At 42.4% G+C, this 20013-nt stretch overlaps 1 protein-coding gene across 6 annotated transcripts in view; it reads right to left on the bottom strand.

Annotated features, from left to right (window-relative positions):
* Window positions 1–5110: 5110 nt before the first annotated feature.
* ADGRF5 (adhesion G protein-coupled receptor F5) overlaps window positions 5111–20013 on the bottom strand; it is a 96193-nt gene continuing 81290 nt past the window's right edge. For 5 of the 6 annotated variants that reach the window (XM_037842619.1, XM_037842618.1, XM_037842620.1 and 2 more), the window contains 7 exons: window positions 18312–18520; window positions 15653–15832; window positions 12926–14320; window positions 11600–11641; window positions 11449–11508; window positions 10665–10749; window positions 5111–8782 (listed from right to left, as the gene is read on the bottom strand). In XM_037842619.1, the coding sequence (XP_037698547.1) occupies window positions 8703–8782; window positions 10665–10749; window positions 11449–11508; window positions 11600–11641; window positions 12926–14320; window positions 15653–15832; window positions 18312–18520 (2051 nt within the window). In that variant the 3' untranslated portion in view covers window positions 5111–8702. Of the gene's footprint in view, window positions 8783–9396; window positions 9465–10664; window positions 10750–11448; window positions 11509–11599; window positions 11642–12925; window positions 14321–15652; window positions 15833–18311; window positions 18521–20013 lie in introns of all 6 variants that reach the window. The other variant, XM_037842621.1, reaches the window with a different exon arrangement.

Below are 20013 nucleotides of genomic sequence, written 5' to 3'. Positions count from 1 at the left end.
CTCTCAGGCAGTTCCTGTGGCTTCTCACGCTGGGGGAGCCGGGGGAGACTTTTTCTGGGTTGCTGGGTTTATTTTGTTCCGTCTTTAGTCACCAGCACATTTCATTTGTAACTTGGCTCTGTATTAAAGAGTAAGGACACTGGTGTGTGAAAGGGCTCACGCACACACTGCATGTTCCGTTTGTGCCGAGGGACACGTGGTGATGACTGGGGACTTTCAACTCCTCCACCTCAAAGTTCGCAGTTTCCTGGGAAAAGACGGATGTCTGTAAAGAGTCATTTTTTAAATATGTGGGATAACTGTATCTAAATTGTAGAACACCATAACCAAGGTCCCTCCTCCCCCAGCACGTGAAAATGGTGTTTCGAGGTAAATTGCCTGTGAGTGCCACAGGGTGGGCTCCGGTGACCGTGCCCATCTTTCCTCCCTTCCTCCTCTGCCCCCTCCATGTTCACTAAAAGCAGAAGACTTACAAAGTTTGTTTCTCTTCTAGAATGTTCTGGAGGATGAACACAGATATCTGTCTGTACAGGATATGAGGAAAGTTGGGGGGCAGGGAGAACCCCAAACTTCTGAGGTTGGTACCTGGGAAGTAACCAGGTGTTTCCTTGCTGCCCTGCTCCTCAGTACCACTGACAGGGATGGAAAGAGGGGCTGGACACGTGACGGGTCTGTCCTGGGGCCAGTTCTAGCCTCTTCTTTTGACCTCGTGCTTGGCACCTACAGAGAAGAGGGGACTTTGGTGGATCCTCCAGAGAGGCAGGTTGGTGTTTGAATCGTGCTCCTGGCAGCCCCTGGATGAAGGGCCCCTCAGAGTCTGTTATGTGGGCCCCTTGGATGCTGGGGAGACAATGACTCAGACCAGACACAACCGTGAGGCTGATACGGAACAAAAGTGGGGTTCTCTGCCCAATGTGCTATGGCACCAACTATGTTCAAAACTATGTCACCAGGTTTTGAAGAGAGAAAGAGTTTATTGCTAGATGCAAAGCAGGAGAGCAGAGGGCCTACTGGCTCCAAAATCTGTCTTCTGGAGTCCAAGAAATTCAGGGTTTTTATGGACTCAAATATGGGGAGATGGAGTTGTCACCTTACAATAACAAGTATAAATAGGGCTGAGACTAGTTCAGCATGTTTCAGCAATTTCAGGTATTAACTTTTGGCTACCCTACAGTATACTAGAAGGAAAAAAATCTACATAATGATTTGGTAATCATAATCATTCATTATTTGTTAACTCCTGGTTATAAGGCTTCCCTGAACTTTCATCCTCTGGGACCATGGAATCTCCAGGCCTGACTTGAAGAGCCCTGAAGTAGTTCCAGGTGGGAGCTGATCTCCAGGGTGCCCCATTCTTGGAGGAGGAGTTCTGAAGGTGCCTGGGGCTGTGGGACGGGTCTGGGCCTTTGAGGGTCCTCCCTACATGGTTGGGTAACAGGGCCCTACATATGTTCCCTGGGCTGATTGTGCTAAGGTGCTGAATCATGCATGCCCAATGACTCAGCATTCTGAGGCAATGAAGAGGGGCTGAACTCGTCTCAGAAGCATGGAAGGTCAGTGTTGAAGGCATGTCTTTGAGCAACATTGTTAAATGTCTGCCAACCTGCACCGGTGCTCAGGAGCCTTGTAAGAAAAGTCACTGCATCACATACAAGATTAGTTTGAGGGTAAACTTCAAAGCAGATAATTTTTTTTAGTACTACCTCACCTCCCCATGGGAACCTAATAAATCGTGCCCTGTCCATCCTGGTCCAGTACCCTCCTGACAACCTCTAGATGCCCAGGGCTTAGAATCCTTCCTAGAATCTCATTGTGATCACCAGAGTTAAGGTGCCCCAGATATCTCCCGTGGTCAGCCTCTCTCTGTCTTTCAAAGTGATACCCACTGGTCTAATGGGAACTCATCGTTTATTTGCAAATATGTGACATTTACAAAACCTGTCATATGAAATATGTTATTCAAGTCTGAAACCAGTCTTTCAAGGTGATTAGAATGATCCCCATTTTTCAGCTGAGCAAACCAAGGACCTGAGATGTTTAGCGAAGGGCTGAGGTAAGTGAGAATGGGTGTCTTTCTGTTCCAGAAACCGTGTTCTTTCTGCTACACCACACTAATGAGCCATCAAGCTTATTCTTTTAGCTTAAAAGTAAGGCTGACGGGGACCCCCGGCACCTGCTCCTCTCCCAGGGATGATGTGAGGCTGTGGTAGTCAGGGGCCAATATCCCCAGTCTCTGGTGGGGGTTTCCAGTGGTGTAGCTTTCAGGCCAAGCTGGAGGGGCAGGAGTTACATGGAAGAGAGTTACTTGGGGGCTTCTGGACTTCTGTGTCCCCTCCAGATATACACAGAGCCTCTGCTTAGGCCAGAGAGATGATATGGTACAGGCCTTGTTTTAAATTTATTTTCCTGCCCTGCTGTCAGTGTACCAAAGGCAGCAGAGGTAAAGAACAAAAAGCATTTGTCTCTGATTTGTACTGTAAAGCTGCAATGTCCAGTGCAGTAGCCTCTAACCACATGTGACTATTGAGTGCTTGTAATGCAGACAGTACAACTGAGGTGCACTGTAAGTATTAATCACTTACACTCTTATACATTCGAATATTTTATGTTTTCATAAAGTATTTGCACTTCGTAAATACCTTTAATAAGGTATTTTAAAATCACTGTATTTTGAAGACAGTACAAAAAAGTATGTAGGATATTTCATTAATAATGCTCATGGTGATTTCATGTTGAAATGATAATATTTTGGATATATTGGGTTATATAAAATATATTATTTAAGTTAATTTTCATCTGCTTACTTTTTTGAATATGGCTGCTAGAGTATTTAACCTACATGTGAGGCTCACATAACAGCTCCATTGGGCTGTGCTACTCTGAAGGTGTTCAGAAGAGTTCCAAGAAAGCTGCACACACGTCCACATAAAGGAATTCATAGGAAGCAGGCTTTTCTTTCTGTTTATATGTATAAAGTATAAATGACATAAAGCCAGGGAAATAAAAGTCTTCAAAATATAAAAATAAACATATTCCTTCTAAATGATGTATACATTGTCTTACGGAGAACACAATCAGTCAAAATGAGCAGAAAACTGCAGACAAGCCACTGTAACCCACAGAAGGATAAGAGGGCAGAGGTGTATCCCCATGAGATGTCCATGGGTCTATTGAAATCTGAAAACGTGCCCGGTCTGGGGCATGAGATGCCAGCTTATGGTGGTAGCATTCCATGTGAGAGGGGTGAGGGATGAGAAGTGACCAGCACCGGGATGAGGGCGTTTGACTTTATTTTTAAGGACTGGGAGGTTAGATGGACAAAAGCTTAGAGGCCTGGCTGTCACCTGTGCACTGAGGGCTCTGCTCCTTGGCCTAATGTCAAGGGTCCAGGGGCCACTTTACCCCCTACCACCAAACAACACCAGACTGGGGAAGGGTGTCAGCTTCTGAGTTGGTATGCCTCTTTTCATCTCCTTCAAATCAAGCTTTCCCAGACAGCATTGTACTTGCCCTGAATTTCCACACAGCTGGATGCCATTCTCTTGGGAAAGGTGACTTCTTTCATATTGGTGAACTCAGCAAACAGTTAATACTGTGATGTTTGCAGCAAGGTTCTGTATTATTGGTGCTGCCAGGGAGTCCCACCGGTGTGTGGTTACCATGACAAATAGAAAAATATTTACGGGTCACATTTCCTCAGCTAACACCCCACCCCATACATGTTCTGTGGAGCTGTGTGGGCCCCTTACCTTGCTTTTGTTTGTTTGTTTAAACAATTTGAAGAAAGCTATGGACATATACATAAAAAGACCTGATGTATAAATTTAGTGGTTTCACAGAACTCCCCAAAACTTCTGTTCTAGAGAAAAATCCCCAGGACTGCTTTGTTAAGAGCAACCAGAAAACTTCCTAACATGACAAAATCCTTCCCTCCAACCTTAGAGACACCCAGGACACCCCAGGGCTATAGAGCTGGTGGATAAGTACTAGAATTTCATGGTTAGTAGCATGTGATTGCTTACTACTAACATGATATAGACATGCCAGGGCCATTCCAAACTGTGGTGCTGGTGAGGCTGACACCCCTACACACTAAAAGATCTTATTCTTGGTTGCAGCTGGGAAATATGTAGGCAGAATTCTAAGATGACCTCAAGATTCCGGACCCTGATGTATGCAATCTATAAAGTCTCTTTTGCTGAGTGTAGGTGGGATCTGTGAATATAATATGGGATATCACTCCCAGAATTAGCTTACATTAGACAGTAGAGGTGAAGGGATTTTGCAGATGTACTTAAGGTCCCTAATTATCTGACTTTGAGTAAATCCCAAGGGAGATTATCCAAGGTGGGTCTGGGCTAACCAGGTGGCCACTTTAAAAGAGAGACTAGAGGTCAGAGATGGAAGAAGTCAGAGAGATTCAAAGCACCAGGGATACTATCCTGTGGGCCTTGAAAAAGCAAACTACCATGGTGTAGAGAAGGCCATAAGGCAGGGAATTGCAGGAAGCTCCTAGAGCTGAAGGCCTCAGTCCTGCGACCACAAGGAAAGGAATTCTGCCAACAATCAGTGAGCTTGAAAGAGGAACCCTGAGCAGAGGACTCAGCTAAGCCATGCTGGACTTCTGACCTAGAGAAACTGAGATAACAAACAGACGTTGTTTTAAGCCTCTGCAGTCATGGTAATATGTTATACAACTATAGAAAACTAATACAGGAAATATGGGACCAGGTTGCAGCAACAGTATGTGCTGCATACTATGTGGAGCTCTATTTTCAGCTGTCAATGAAAATCCCAACCAAGCCACATGCAAATGTCAGAACAGACATCTGTTTATTTTGTTTCACGCAGTTAGGTTCTGAAAGCTTTACCGTGAGGACCAATGTGTAAACGCTCCGTAAGCTGCTGGATCAGCACACTCAGTGGAAGGGCTGATGGCGCAGGGAAAGGCATCAGCCCTCAGCCAGCTGAGCTCAGCTGTCAGCCTCTGGGACCTCTGATGCCTGGAAAGATGCAAGAGGTCATCCACTGTTTGGAGAGTGAATTAAATTCTGGCCGACATGGGGAAGCCTGATACAGCAGCAGTAGAATATTGCAGAAGAGCAGACAATTAATGGAAAGAAGTCTTCACAGACCTCATTACACAGTTTATTGTGATAAGCATGAAAAGGAAACTTAACCATATGCTCACATACAATCAACATATGATTGAAAATCCCAAGTCATAACTTCAAAAAACTATATCATCTAATTTCAAAGCTAACATCTCCTCTGAAATGATGAGAGGCTGTTTCTTGTTGCCTTTTAAAAAGATACATAAGACATATAGCCACTGTCAACCTCCCCTTTGTTTTGAACACAAGGGGAATCAGAGTCCTCTTGGCCTGGATAATGAAGCTTTCTCTTTGGGATGCAGAGGTCCCATTTGACATCACCATCACATGCCACAAATCAAAGGCATTCCACCCACCTGGTATTTCTACAACGCATTTCCTTTTGTCTTCTCAAATGATTGTGACCATCTGCTCAACTTGCCTCAGAATAATCCCCCCCACCTCCCACCTGCACTTAACTGATTGCTATAATCTTTCTCATCTCCATGTAAGGTCCTTTTTTTGTTTGTTTGTTTTTCTGAAACCTTCCTGTGCTGACCTCTGTGGCCTTGTCTACACCAACCACAAAAGGCCATGACTTTGTACAATGTTTCATTTCTGCCCTTGGTAATCTACATCCTGAAAATCCCATGGAGCTTTATTTATTTCTTTCCAGGATATAACCAATAAGAAACAGGGAGGAGGATGGCAGATACATGACTCATTATTTAATTGCTCAGTTGTGAATGTTCCAACCTTACTACCTCTGAAGCCTTAGCACAGGTCTCTTTGCAAGAAATGGACTTAATGGAAGATCCCTTAATCAGAGGCAATTTAGGCACATGGAACCAACTATATGCACCAAGAGATGTCAGCAACATGGGGAGCACTGGGCCTTTTACAAGTGAACCAGAGCACACATCCCACTCGCACTAATCTAGAGCCAAATCTTCGTCTTGTCCCTCAGAGATCTGCTATCAACAGCCCTGTAATCCTTGCTGATTAAGAACTGGTGACCTCAAGGCTAATCGACACCCCTGCTTTCATATAACCCATTTCATAAATGGGTTGCCCTCTTTATGATTTTGAATTCTACTGCTAAAAATTTTCTTGGGAAAGGGCAGTGGTTGAACTATGTACAGTACCTTGCAGTTGGGCAGAAAACCAGCAAATATCCAATTTTTTTCTTTTGTTTTTTAGCTGTTCTGGAGTTCAGATCCAGTGCCGTGGCTTGAAAGGTCAGAAGCATGTGTGTGCCCTCATGTCTGCATTTGTGTGTGTGTGTGTGTGTGGTGTGGATAAAGGAATGTGCTTTAGTTAACGAACGTGGCCAGAGGGCCATTATGAACTATGCTGAAGGTTCTTTCCTTGCAGAGGTTCCCCTTCACAACGTCAAACAATGATTCCCACGCATTCCTTCTGAAGTTGGGGGAAGTTCAGTGTCTTTTGAAAATGAGAACTTGAAAACCACAGCCTCCTCTTAAAGTGCTGCACTTCCCTTGAGTGTGCCTGTCAAAATTGCCATGCTAACATAGTGCTGTAACCCTGACTCAGTTCTCCCTGATAGAACCCCAGGAACCAACTCCAACTCTGCATCAAAGCAATTCTTTCTCTAATTCCAATCCAACTGATCCCCAATCCAACCTCTGACCTTTTCTTCTCGGTCCTGAACTCCACCCGACATTCGTAATTCCCTGTGCACTTGGCTAACATTCATACCCTAACAATCATTTCCTTTAGGGACTTTAAATAATGCACTATTCAGCTGGGAAAATGATGTGACAATTCTCAAGCAAACCTCCGTCTAAATGTCTGTGTCATTTTGTGAATGTGTAGAAATAAGGAATTCATTTACTTTAAGCGTGATTAGGACTTCTATCTGCCCCCACTTCCACCCATTCCTCTCCCTCGCCATGAAGAGAAGCAGAAATAGAATTTAAAGTTAAAAATAAAAGGGGGGAGGCGGATTTTAAAGAGTTAAGAATTAAAATAGAACTCTTTTGAACCTGGATGAATGGTTGATCTCTTTCACCCCACCTTCCTAAAGGCTGGGCCTATTGATTTGCTCAGTCCTTGTGAAGATCACAGATCCTAATTTCACTGAGTAGCCCACATTTTATGCTGCCATATTCTTCCCTTGGGATTAGATTTTGATTTTGAATATATAGTAGCTATATCTACTGCATCTAGTTTAGCTTTAATGTGGATGCAATTTTTATAACTATTTGGCTTTTTTATGAAATATACACACACACACACACACACACACACACTTCACAATCAACTTCTTGGGGAAAGTTCCACCATCTGTTTATCAAGTTAAAGTGTCATTAGGAGCATAGACAAGCCAGCTCCAGAAGCTTTCCAAGTGGTTGGAAAAAAGACAAATTAGAGCATACAAAAATCTTAATGTATATTGGGCTGGAAACTTAAAGACTGTAAAAAATAATACATAATGAGCTATACAAGATACAAAGGCCATTAAATCCACAGTCACAATAGTAACAACAAAAATAATATATTGTAAGAGTATGGAAACTATTCTATAGTAATGCACAGAGAAGTACCTGGTTAAAGCTGTTAAATATGTGAGAGTTGGGATCTGTTTTCAGTGCAATGTATCAAATCTGGCAATTCATGGATATCAAAAAAATATATTCTTTGCTTTCAAAATGTGGGACAAACTAAAAGCAGGGCTTTTCTGATAAACTATGGTAAATTTAACCAGACCAGGTTAAACCAAGTTAAAGGAGACCTGAAAAAGCATAGTCATCTTACCTCCTCTGCATATTTATTCCACTCAGCTGAAATCTTAGCATATGAAGGTAGATATGTATGTGTCTATCATCTGGGGAATCATGACTCCTTCCATGCCTTTCTTGTAAACATTATTATCCCTTTGAAACATCCTGATGATGTAATTTCCTTTCTATTTTCTTCACTGCACTGCCTTTTGTTTTTTCTCTTGGCTAGGAAAATACCAGGAAGATTCCAAACTCTTTCCCTGTGGCTTATTCTCAGGCTCCATTTTTGAGCCATCACACTTACTCTCAGTGTTGCAGTATCTGAGTAGTTACATTGGATCTTTAACATGGAACTCTTAACATGTGGTCGTTAATGTTTTTCTTTATTCTTTTTCAGTTTCCTTTTTTCTTCATTTCTTCATTTCCCCTTCCTTCCTTCCTTCCTTTCTTTCCTTCTCTCCTTCCTTCCTTTCATTTTCTTCCTTTTTAAATAGAATTCCTTTAAGTATTTCCTTACATACTAATATTTTATTCAAAGCTTATCTTTGTGCCCAACATGTGAAAAGTGAAATGGTCTCTTCAAAATTCTATTTTACAATATAGACAGAAAAATTGGGCCTTGGGGGACTTGAGTTTCACTTAAATACTATACACATTTGGTATTACACAAGGGGTGGGAGGAACACACAAAAATTACTTTTAGTCTGTCTTTACAAAAGAAGCCTCTTTCCGAATGAAAAAGTCTTTTCCGCGTCTGCTTCCAAAGCCTGTTTAGGGAACATTCTACCCATAGTTTTGAAAGGATCTCTTTTTCTGAGCATATCCACTATTGCTAAGAGGTCACATGGGTTGGATGTGCCCATTCTCAGTTGAGCAATGAATAAGCACTGGATGAGTTTTCCAGGGATGAGCTGGTTGCTTCTGGGGTGGACACATTGTACGTTCCTGCAAAACAGAGTGGCACCCAGTCTTAAAGTCAAGCCCTCAATGTCACTGGGATGTGAACATCTAAATGGCCCAGGGGGAAGCTCTAGTCCGGGAGCCAGTTAAGCTCAGCCATGCCTGGAAATAAATCCATGCCTGCCCACCTCCCGAGACCCAGAAATGCTGGAGAACAAACAAGGCCACCATTCTCACGCATGCATGGCAGCCGATAAGCACTAACTACTTCACATCATAACAGCAGCCAGATTTCTACAAACGACAGAAGGATCTCAACATGGGCAGCTGCTCCACATGCCACCCCATGCATGGGCCTGGGGACATCGCATTGGGGAACCCTCCTGGTCCCCTTGGGTTTGGTCTCTTGGGAGGGACCTAGAGGCTGAGCTGGAAGGGGATGGTTTGTAAAGGGAAGAAAAGGAAAGAGAAGAAAAAACTACAGGGGAAGAAAAGACAGGATCAGAAAAGAATCTAAAGTCAGGGGATGCCAACAAAAGTGCTGAGAGCAGGGAGGGCAACTGCACAGGCTTTATCAGCAGGAAGGTGAGGGGATGGAGCATAGGAAATGTGTAGGGGGTGTGTGTTGGGCAAGGCAAGGGACACGGTGCCCACCCTACCATTGAATTCATGAACTGCCACAGCTAACAAGGTTTCCATCATTGCCTGGGGAGGGCGTGTGAGGCTGCTGACAACATAAACCAAAGTTACAGTGATTATGGGACCCTCAAATGGACCAAGGGCAGACTGCATTAACGACCCTTGAGAAGCCGTCCGATGGCAATGACCAGGAATCTAAGGCCCTGTTGTCCTTCTGACCTTGGAAACCGAGCCCCCACCCCAACATTTCTCTGACTGATACAGAAACAAGGAACACATTTTGTTGGCCTGAAAAAATTGCATAAATCTGATCCTGTAGAATTATTTCATAGAATTTTCATTGTTTTCAACTTAATGCAAATGGTAAATGCATTCCAGTGACAGTGCTGGCCAAATGTAATCATTCTAATAAATATATCCTGAAGGTTTGATCATTTCATGACAGGTAGAATCAGTGACTTTATAGAAAGTGAAGGTCCTCCTGCTTCATGGATATTAGCCAAATTAAAGTAGAAAACACCAAGCCATATGGAGTTTCAGAAATTAATAAGCATTTTCAAAGTTTGATCTCATATGAAAAGCCATGGTCTGGGATATTGATGCACTTCTAACTCTGCATTTGTGAGAACTGTTCAGTTTCAAGAGGCTGGAAGGAATTTGGGGGCTTATTTTTCTGGGGGGTCGGTGACATGGGATGGGGTTTTGATTTGCCAGAATAGCTGAGACCCATTGCCCAAAGTCATTAATACTCTTTCATACCTCCAAGGTAGAAATTGTAACTGTGCATATTTCTAATGAACAGCTAATGTAAGTGATCCCTCATGTGTAAATGTCAATGTGAAAAAGAAAGAAAAATAAGGAAAAGAAAACCATGGCATCGGATCTTGTAGTAGGATTTTCTAAACATATTCTTTGTTGTGCCATGATCCAAAAATATGACCTAATTTCTATTTAACATGATATAGAAAAGAACTCTATGTTGTACTGAGCCAGCATTTCAAGGTTCCGCTTTTTATAGCTGACGCAGTATTGAAAGATAGCTCTCCAAAGGCTTGTCTAGACTCTCCAAATCTTATTCTTCTTGAGTTATCATCAGTTGCCCTCTTTACTAGACTCCTGGTGGCATGGGGAAATGTAAGCAAGTTACTATATTTGACTTCTGCCCAAAGAGGTTACTGAAGGTAAATTCCATGATATGGGGGAGAAGGAGGATGGGAGGTTGAGGCCCCACCATCAGGGGAAATTTCAACCAAGGAGCACCTAGAGGTCATGAGAGGGCACTACGTACCTGTTTTACCAAACAAATTGTTAAATTTTCTTGATATTGGAGAACTCATAGAAAATACAGGTGTAGATGAACCTAGTGATGTTGACTAGAAGAGAGAGAAAAAAGAAGGTTACAAAGCAAATTTGTTAGACCAAGGCACTGCTTTATGTCCAGGAGGGTTAATTTGCTGTCCTTCAGTGGTCTCTGCCTGCATCTCTAATCTCAGGTCCTTAGTGAGAGCTTGGATGAGCACACACTTCTACTTCCAACAAATCAAGCAGGAGAGTCACCTTGAGATACTCGAATCTCAACAGCAGTATTAGGAAAACTGCTTCCAAATGCACGTTTTACTGGTTGATACATTTCTCGTATCTTCTGACACATGAAAGGCAGTCAAATACATTCAAGTGCAATAGTTATTTTCCAAAATGAATTATAGAAACATTCTATTCATTATTCCTCCTCAGTTTGCTTTCTCTAATGGCCTTGAAATTCTCCAGAAGATTGTTTGTTTCTCATTGAAAGTTTATATCATCTATGTGATTTAAATCCCCTTTAAAGATGTGAGGGTAGCATCTTAATGATAGTTCCATGGCTGCATCTAACAGGCGAAATGAAGTGAGAAGCAAAAACAGCCATATGATCTATGCTAAAAGTAGTTGTGGAGGGAAAGCAGTTTGTGAGTGCAGTGGAGTTAACACCACTGATTAAAATTTCACATTAAGTATTTCGTACCCTCCACTTTGCTATATAGTGGAATTGCTGAGCATACAAAATGGAAATTCCCCAAAGAGGAAAAGTTTACCTTTGAGTGCTGTGAAGACCATCTTGACAGTGAAAACTTATTCAGCAAAGCTTCCTGTACCTGCATTGTTTAAAAGAAGCTATAGTAAATTCAACATGCCACGAGTACCCTGCAGAATTTTCGATGAACATGAAACTGTCATTGTTCTTACCTTCTGATCCCAGAGGCAACCAAAGAGTAAAATGAATAATCCCTGGGAAAAAGATTGGGAAGAAATGCATTTTAATCATATGCTATTCTCCAGCAAAATAAGAAGTATTATCAACCTGGCCGTGAATAGGTTCTTCCTCTTGCCCCATCTGAATTTATGGAATGAGTCTAGTACGTGATAATGTTAAAAGGGTGCAGTAGGTCCACACCAAGGGAACTTAACTGTTACAATATCATAAAGATATTTTCTATTTCCCTATTTTCCCCCAATTTTGAACTGCTGGTACTGTTAGTTATGCTATTAAATATACCTCTTGTGTCTGCAATATCCCTTACATAGTTTGAAGAGATCCTGGGGCATGGGATTGTATAATTTGTCCCTTCCAATCAAGACATATTATGAAGGCCATATGAGGCTTACATTTGTAGCCATGGGTCCAGTAGCAGAAGTTATGGTTTACATGGCTTTGGCATGAGCATCCAGGGGACAATGTTGCAACTTCACCTCCTGCCTCATTCACCAGCTCACAGGGGCCTGGGAAAGTTTTGGCCCTGTTCTCCCCACCCCTCCACTGGATGAATCAAAATTAATCACTCCCTTCCCTGTGCTCCAAAGGCTTGTTGTCTGTACCTCTGTTAAAACCCCTCTATCAATCTGGCTTGCATTAAAATTAGTTATGTGCTGCAGGAGAGGAAAGAAGGTGTCTTTTTTATTTATTTTACATAATTGAGCAGAGTGTCTTGCTTGCATAGAACATTCATTCCTTTATTCTTCAGCAGAGGTTTCTAGGCAACCCACTATGTGGCATATAGCATTTATTTCATTCACCAAATGTTTTTTGAATCCCTACTCTGCACCAAGGTCTTTATTAGGCATTAGGGATATAGTGGTCAATAAGACAGATGTATTCCCTGCCCTTACAAAGACAGATTGAATGCATGTGGAAATTAACTGGAGAGATGACTTGGTTTAATAGCGGTATTTTCATTTAGGGACATTCGAGATAATGTTGAATAAATAGCAAAATCCAGGTTAGGGAAGGGACTTTCCTCCTATTTGTATTATCAGGAACCCCATCAGGGCATTCAGAAGACAGTCATAAATGCAACAAAATCATAATGCAGGTGATAAGAGGCATGAAGTTCTATGGGAGCAGAGGAATGTGTTCCTTTCTGTCTCACTGCATTCATGTATTTACTGCTCTTTAGGGCTAGGGCCTCCCCTGGACTAAAGTCCTTTCTCATTCCTACTCCTGTTTGTATTTCTATCATTAATTTGTCCCAGCAAACTAGATACTTCCCTGAGATCCCTGCACCGAGAATTTACCTGGAAGGCATTGAGAAGTGTAAATATGATATGGAACACAGCGTTGCTGCCCTGGAACACGGTGGCAAGACCAAAACCCCAGGTGAGCCCCAAGAGTGGTGTGAGGACCCCAATGCTCTTGCTGATCTGAAACAGGCTGCTCTTCTCCTGCCTACTTGGCTTGTCTCCAATGGAAGGCCGGAGGATCTTGGTGATGACCACGATTGTGACGGTCACATTTATCACCACAATGATCAGCGCCGGGATGGCGAAAGCCAGCAGGGCCTTGGTGTCCTCCCAGTTGAGCCAACAGGCATTCTTCCTTGTGTAAACATCCTGGGGCTGGGTGGCCCCCACCGTGATGACGGAGATGACCAGGGGGCAGCCGTAGCCAAGAGAAAAAGCAATGGCCTTCTGGATGGACCTGCTTGTGTCGTGAAGGATGAAAACCAGGCGGTAGAAGAGCATGAGGCCCAATGTCAGCATCCAGAAGAAGACACTGAGGTAGAAGAAGTGAATGAAGAAGGTGGCGGCCACACAGGCTGTTTCATTGAGTGGGTAGTGATGGTCGTGGATGGCAGCGGCCACAATGAACCAGATGTCAGCAACCAGGAGGGAGGCGGTAATGTTCACAATACAGATGTGACGCATATATGAAGTCCGGTTCTTGGTCACTGATTTCCAGACCACAGCTTCGACAACTAGGCAGGCTGCTAAGCTCAAGATGGAAAAGCCCAGCCCAATGTAAGAAATGATATCCAGCAGTATTTTCAGGAGAGAACCAGGATCTGGGGAGTCAGGGGACATGAGGATGGAGAATGATGTTAGGTGATCACAGGTGCAGGAGATGCTGTCACCATTCACTTCTTCAACGTAGCACCCACTGCTATCCCATCCCCCGGTGTAGTTGGCGAGGTTGAAGTTCCAGAAGACACACAGTGGTCCCCGACCTGCAAGGTTGTTGTTCTTAAAAGTCATTGAAATCCTGAATGGCGTGGTTATGTTGTGGCTGACAGTGGTTGTCATCACTAAGCTGTCTGCAAAATCCTTTTCCTGAACGTCTGGAGCAAGGATGGCTTTGAGGGTTGGGAAAGCCACGGTGACAATAGATGTATCTGACTGCAAACTTTCCAGCTGGTGCTTGTCAATGATTACATTGCCCCAGAGGTCTAAGTCTGAGAAAACAAAGCTCTCTTTGTAGTTGTGGGGGTAGCCAGTTTTTATGACTATGCTCCTCATCTGCACGTTACTTTGGGCGATGGACAAAAAGGTGCTATCTCCTGACTGGAATGCTCGGGAAAATCTCTCCACTGAATCCAGTAGTTGGGAACTCCCATTGGTCTGTTGTTGTCGTAAAGACTTCCAAGTACTCAAGACGGGCTTGCCAAGAATGACGTTCACCGTAGACAGAACGTGCTGTAATTAAGATGGCATGGGGATCAAACCAACCAAATTCATTCAGTCATAAAAGAGGAATAAAATAACATCCTCCTGGAAACTGGCTGAGTGGGTTCAGGTAAGAGGAAAGGAGAAGAGAGAAAAAGGACACATTGTAGACTGTGCGGATGTGTAAACTGCTGCCCTGTGGCAGGGAGTTAGAGAAGGCTTTAAACATTGAGCAATAGTGATGGCAAGAACCATGCCCCACCACCCAGCAAATTGAACTGACTGGCAGAGATATTTATTAATTTTTTTTTGGTTTTAAATCTCAAGCTTGTAAAAGCTTTTTGGTGGGTGTTATTTCACTGGCAAGGGTGAGGAGGTCTCAGAAGATGCTCTCAAACCCTGAGCATCAAATTACCTACGTGAGTGTTGCCAAACGCTTCTTCCCTTTCTGGTAAGCAAATTGATTCTCTCTCCCATAAACTTGGGCTCTTTATTTTCCACTTGCATCCTCCCCCAGTGTAATTTCTTTGCCCTTCTTTGCCTTGTTCTGTCCTCTGGAAGGATGACTCCTTTGGACTCTAACTCAAGCCACATGCCTGTTGGCCTCTGGTTAGGTTAGGGCAATGGGAGGCACTGACAGGAGATGGGAGCATGGGAAGGATGAGAAAGTGGAATATATTTTCCTGCTACCCACCCTTACCGCCCCCCTCAGCCTCCTCCCACAACTCTGCAATATCTGTGTCCTTCCAAGCCCACAGCCCCTGCTGAGTGGTTCCCCCTCCAAGGCATCAGCATTCCCTCAGCTCTGGGAGCATTATTTCCTCTCCTTTGCCCTTTAGTCCTAGGTGTGGTAATGGTTTTCAAATGTTGCTTGCCTCTGGGTGCTTCAACACCCACTGTTTGTTTTCTTAATACTAGTTGCCCTCTGTAATTATCCCTTTATTAAAGCTTCTTCATTTGAAATACTGCCAATGAATTCTCTTTCCCTCAAGAACCTCGATTGCTTCAAAGCTCATGCTTACTATTAGGCCTTTGAGAGTCCCACCTCACACATATTCTGAAAGTCCTTTCTTCCTAGCTTTCCTGGAAAACAGATAAAAATTCATTCTATTTTAATGAAGAAGCTAAAGCAGATATTCATGAGGAAATCTTATTGTCCCCAAATGAATATTGGAAACATTCCCCAATATCCTAAAAACTACAGCTTGCAGAGCATGCTATTGACTTTACTCTCCACAGCAGTGCATTACTCTGGAAAATATAGAGACGAAGGTGCAATGGGGAAGAATTATGTTTCTTGATGCTAAGTCCAAAGGGATGAGGAGGAAAGCCAAAATTCTTGCAAGGCTTAGACAAACTCACCGACATCATTTTGAAATTCACTTGGGTTGGAATCATTGAGAGCAAATCAAGGATGTCAATAATGGCTCCCAGGCTCCCAGGAGATGATCTGATTTCATGTTCCACCTTGCCTGTGCTAATAGATAGATTCTGAAGGTATGTAGGGAGCTTCTCGTCCTGAGAGGGGCTCTGGATCAAAGCCTGGGAAAACAACCGCAAAATAATCGCCAGTCTAGTTATCAAATCCTGTTAATCCATCCATAATGAAACCTCTCCTAGCCACAGTTTCATTTTTTCTTGATTTTCAATTCTATGACATACACTTCAGTTTCCTAAGTATTCCAATCTTTCCCTCATCTAACTCACCAGAATGACATTCCAGAAATGCCATTTTACCATGTTATTTCCCTGATCAAAACCATTAAGAAGTTTCCCAATGCCCACAGGGAAAGTACAATCCCTTTTTTGCCTTTGTCTAAGGGAAGGGTCTGTGTTTTATGCACCCCTGAGTAACCAGACACCTAGTATATAATTGGTGCCCAATACAGAGTTGATAATTGAAGAAATTCAAAGTTCTTGATGAGTCGACTTTTACCTTTTAAATATTATATCTTACCACTCACCTCTGCGAACCTTCAGTCATACCCGAAAAGATCTACTCACTGTTCCCAGAACACTGCTGTCTCTTTCTCACCTCTGAGTTTTTATTCATGCCCTTCCATCTGGAATGTCTCTCCACCTCTCCAAAAACTGCTCGTGTAATGAAACTTTCTTTGCCTGGTGAGTCTTTCCAAGCTGCTGTAGCTCATCCTCTCAACTGAACTCACTGCCTGTGTATCAATATGGCACGTGCTTGCAGTAGTGTTCAATGTTCTATTGGAATAACTTACTTACCTATTAAACTATATGCCTGCTATTAAGAATGGAATATTAAATAAGACCTCACACATAGTAGGGGAATAGTAAAATGCATGCCAACCTAATGACTAAGTGAAAAGAAAATGTTGGTAGATATAATTGCTAGAAAACTAGATTAAAATAGATTAAAGAAGTCTACATGGAAACACATTTGCCACTCTTTGCTTTCTCTCAAGTCACTTACCTTGATGATCATCCATCCCAGTTTTCCTGGGACAGTTCTGCTTCCTGAAGCAATTATAAATAGTGCCCCTTTTTAATCTCAAAAAGTGTTCTGTTTTGGATGATAAATTACATGGTCATCTTATCTATAAAGATCACACTTCTGTTTTCTAAACTATCTAACTCCTACTTATAATTAAAGAATGAGCTTAAGTTCTGCGTTCACATGGAGCTTTTGATGAGAGTTCCAACCTGGGGGAGTTCTTTCCTCTGAATGTGTAAGTACTTCTTTTATTTAACATATTTTACATTTGTGACATCTCTACTATGCCATGTTGGGTTTTAATTTCCCTATCTCTTCAATGAAATTGTAAGTTCCTTAACAATATGGACTCACATGTTATATTTCTTTATGTCTCTCATACCCCCAATGTCTAACTCAGTGAAAGTCATTGAAATCAGCACATAATGAGTATTCAATAAAAACACGTTGGATGGATAAATCAAGTGGTGTATGATAGACCAGCATGTCCTTTTTTTCCATTGGAAATGCACCAGTATCTAGAATTGGGATCAGGGCCCAACTTTGAGTTCAAACTATAATTGCTATCTTTCTCAGTTATGATCATTTTTATCCCTCATGCTTCATCGATCAAGATCCAACTCAAATTTCAAGTTTTTCAAGCAAAATTTCCTGATTACCCTTGCCAAAATTAACATGTTACTTCTCTATGACACCAAAGGCCATGATCTGATTTATGACTTTCCCCTGATAGCACCTATAATAATGCTTTGCACATAGGAGGGATTTTATTGAATTTGGTGGAAGACAAGAGGAGAGACAAGATAATCAGATTAAAAACACTAATTAATATCACCCTTTTTCCTTGGTTCTTCTTCCAGTGGTCAGAGGATTTGGTACTCTTTGTCTGAGGATGTCACCATTATCTGGAACCCCACTGACTGCCTTACCAATATTTATTTATTGCAACTCACAGAATTTTAGGAGATTCTAAATTACAACAAATGAAATGTGAGGTGACATTTAATTATTTTGATGGAAAGAAAGGTATTTCCCCTGCCTTGTAGCAGTAAGCTCTATTCTAGATAAGAGAGTCAGAGTAGTTCCTTGTTTAGAACTAAAGGTGAGCTCTAAGGATTGAGGAACTGTCCTATATAAATGTAAAGCCCAAGTTTGTTTGTTTGTTTTGCATCGATGAACCTGATTTTTTACATTGCTCCTCTTTCTCTCTTTTTGCAAAGGTTAAAGCTATTTGTTGGATCTTAAAATAATTCAAAGGAGAAATAAGAGCAAGGACGACACCACCTGCCCTTTGGAGGTATTGGAAACAAGGTACCGAGAAGTTCAAGTCAAGGCATCAGCTTGTCCTAGAGCAGAGCACATGATCTGTTGCCATATATTTATATTTAAGCATTTTAAAGCATTTCTAGAATTGCATCATCTTTGAAAATAAACAAATAAGAGGAGCTTTTCAGAGCAACACAAACCAGCCCAAGCCCCATTTTCCTAAGTGCTGAGAGATATGACAAGCCAAATAGACCTCCTCACAGAGTTCAGCGTCAAAAGTTTAAAGATCACCTTGGCCAGGTGGAGCAGACTATTTATTGAGGCAGAGATGCAGTCATTCCTCTTCACCTTCCACTGAGTGCCTTCACATTTGTACGTGATGATCCCACCAATGGGATTGCTAGAGCTGCTGGGAATGTGTGAGAACTGGCATAACTTCTGGATGACTTTCCCAGGCTCCCCAACACCTATTATAGGATCTTGGCATGTGATGTTCCCCCCTGCATTGGAAACATGGAAATAAAAGGGACAAGAAGGAGGAAAGATAGTGGAAACAGGGTCAGGCCATTATAGAATTTTAATGTTTGAATTTGATTTTCTCTTTAATTACAGTGACCTTTTCTGGGGTACCCAATTTCTTTATTTTGCCCCTGATTTTCCAAAGCCCCTCTCTTCTTCCCTTACAAACTTGACTTCCTTAGTCAACACTTGCCTTTCCTAAAATAATCTATCTCCTCCATGCCTCATCCCCATACCCATTCCCCAAGAATCTTCTTTACTGTGTGGAAAATCCCAACCATAGAAAATGATGAGAGCCTAATGTGTGTCCATTCAGGTAAGAGATATTCAGCTCACCAGGAGCCTGAGGACACACTGCCTTATTCAGGGCATCTCAGCTCTGGCAGGTTGGAATCACCTGGGGGGGCTTTTGAAACTACCAATGTCCAGTTTTCCTCCAAGCCAAGAAAATAGGAGTCTCTAAGAGGTGGAATCCAGGCATTGATATTTTTTCCTATAAGCTCTCCGGTTGGTTACAATATGCTAAGGTTGAGAAGCACTGCCCTAAGCCAAGGACATAATTAGAGAAGCACTTTCAGGCACCCATGACCAGAATATTCCAGGAAACATTTTTAAGCATTTGTTCCTTCTGGTTTTCCTTAAGGGTGACTCTTGTTCACCTTTACTTGAGACCAGAACTGAATGGGAAAATGAAATTTGCTGCAGAGTCTCAGGATCTCCAGAGAAACCTGACTCTCTGGTGAAGGAGCAGATTTCTCCCTCACCATTTTAATTTAGCAGTAATTGGGATCTCAGTCATTGTACAAACTCTTGAAGTAAATAAGTAAATTCTACTGGGAAAAGGAAGTGGAATCAGACTTGCTATGAAGAAAGAGAACAAAGACAAGTGAATAACACATGTTGGCCCTGGATTAAGCTGCAGGGATAATAAAAGGTGGCCTTGGCAGTTTCCTGGAAGGGGTGTGCTTGCCAGGGTCAGGGGATAGTGACTCAGAGTCAGAGAACTCTAAATTGGTTCCTCTTCAGTGTCCTAGGCCCAGCTACCAACTTATGTGGGAATGACCACAAGTCATACTGTAAACTCAAAGAAGCTTGCTGTTAAAACCATGGGATCCTTCAGATGTTAGTTAGGTATTGAGAAGACTACTGGAAGAATTTGCTAGTGGTGGGAGCCCGGACCATCTTTTATGCACTTTTCTCTCTATTTCTACACTAAAGGACTCTCCAGCCTGGTTCTTACAGAAATGGTTCCACAATAAATGACCTTTACCTTGAAGATATTGTGTGGGGTCATATTGGCTCAGGGATTACAAAGGATGGAAACACATTGACCCATTTCTTACACATCAATTCTTTTCATGTAGCCCTGTCTCTGGAAAACAGTGCTAGTGGGGACACCTTTCCTTGGCTGAAACCTCAAAGTAAAGTGTCAGCCCCAACACAGACACTGTCCATTCTTACCTGCCTTGTGAAC

Source organism: Choloepus didactylus, chromosome 7 (genome assembly GCF_015220235.1).
Source record: "Choloepus didactylus isolate mChoDid1 chromosome 7, mChoDid1.pri, whole genome shotgun sequence".
Classification (NCBI taxonomy): Eukaryota; Metazoa; Chordata; class Mammalia; order Pilosa; family Megalonychidae; genus Choloepus; species Choloepus didactylus.
This window is presented reverse-complemented; position numbering and strand designations above follow the sequence as displayed.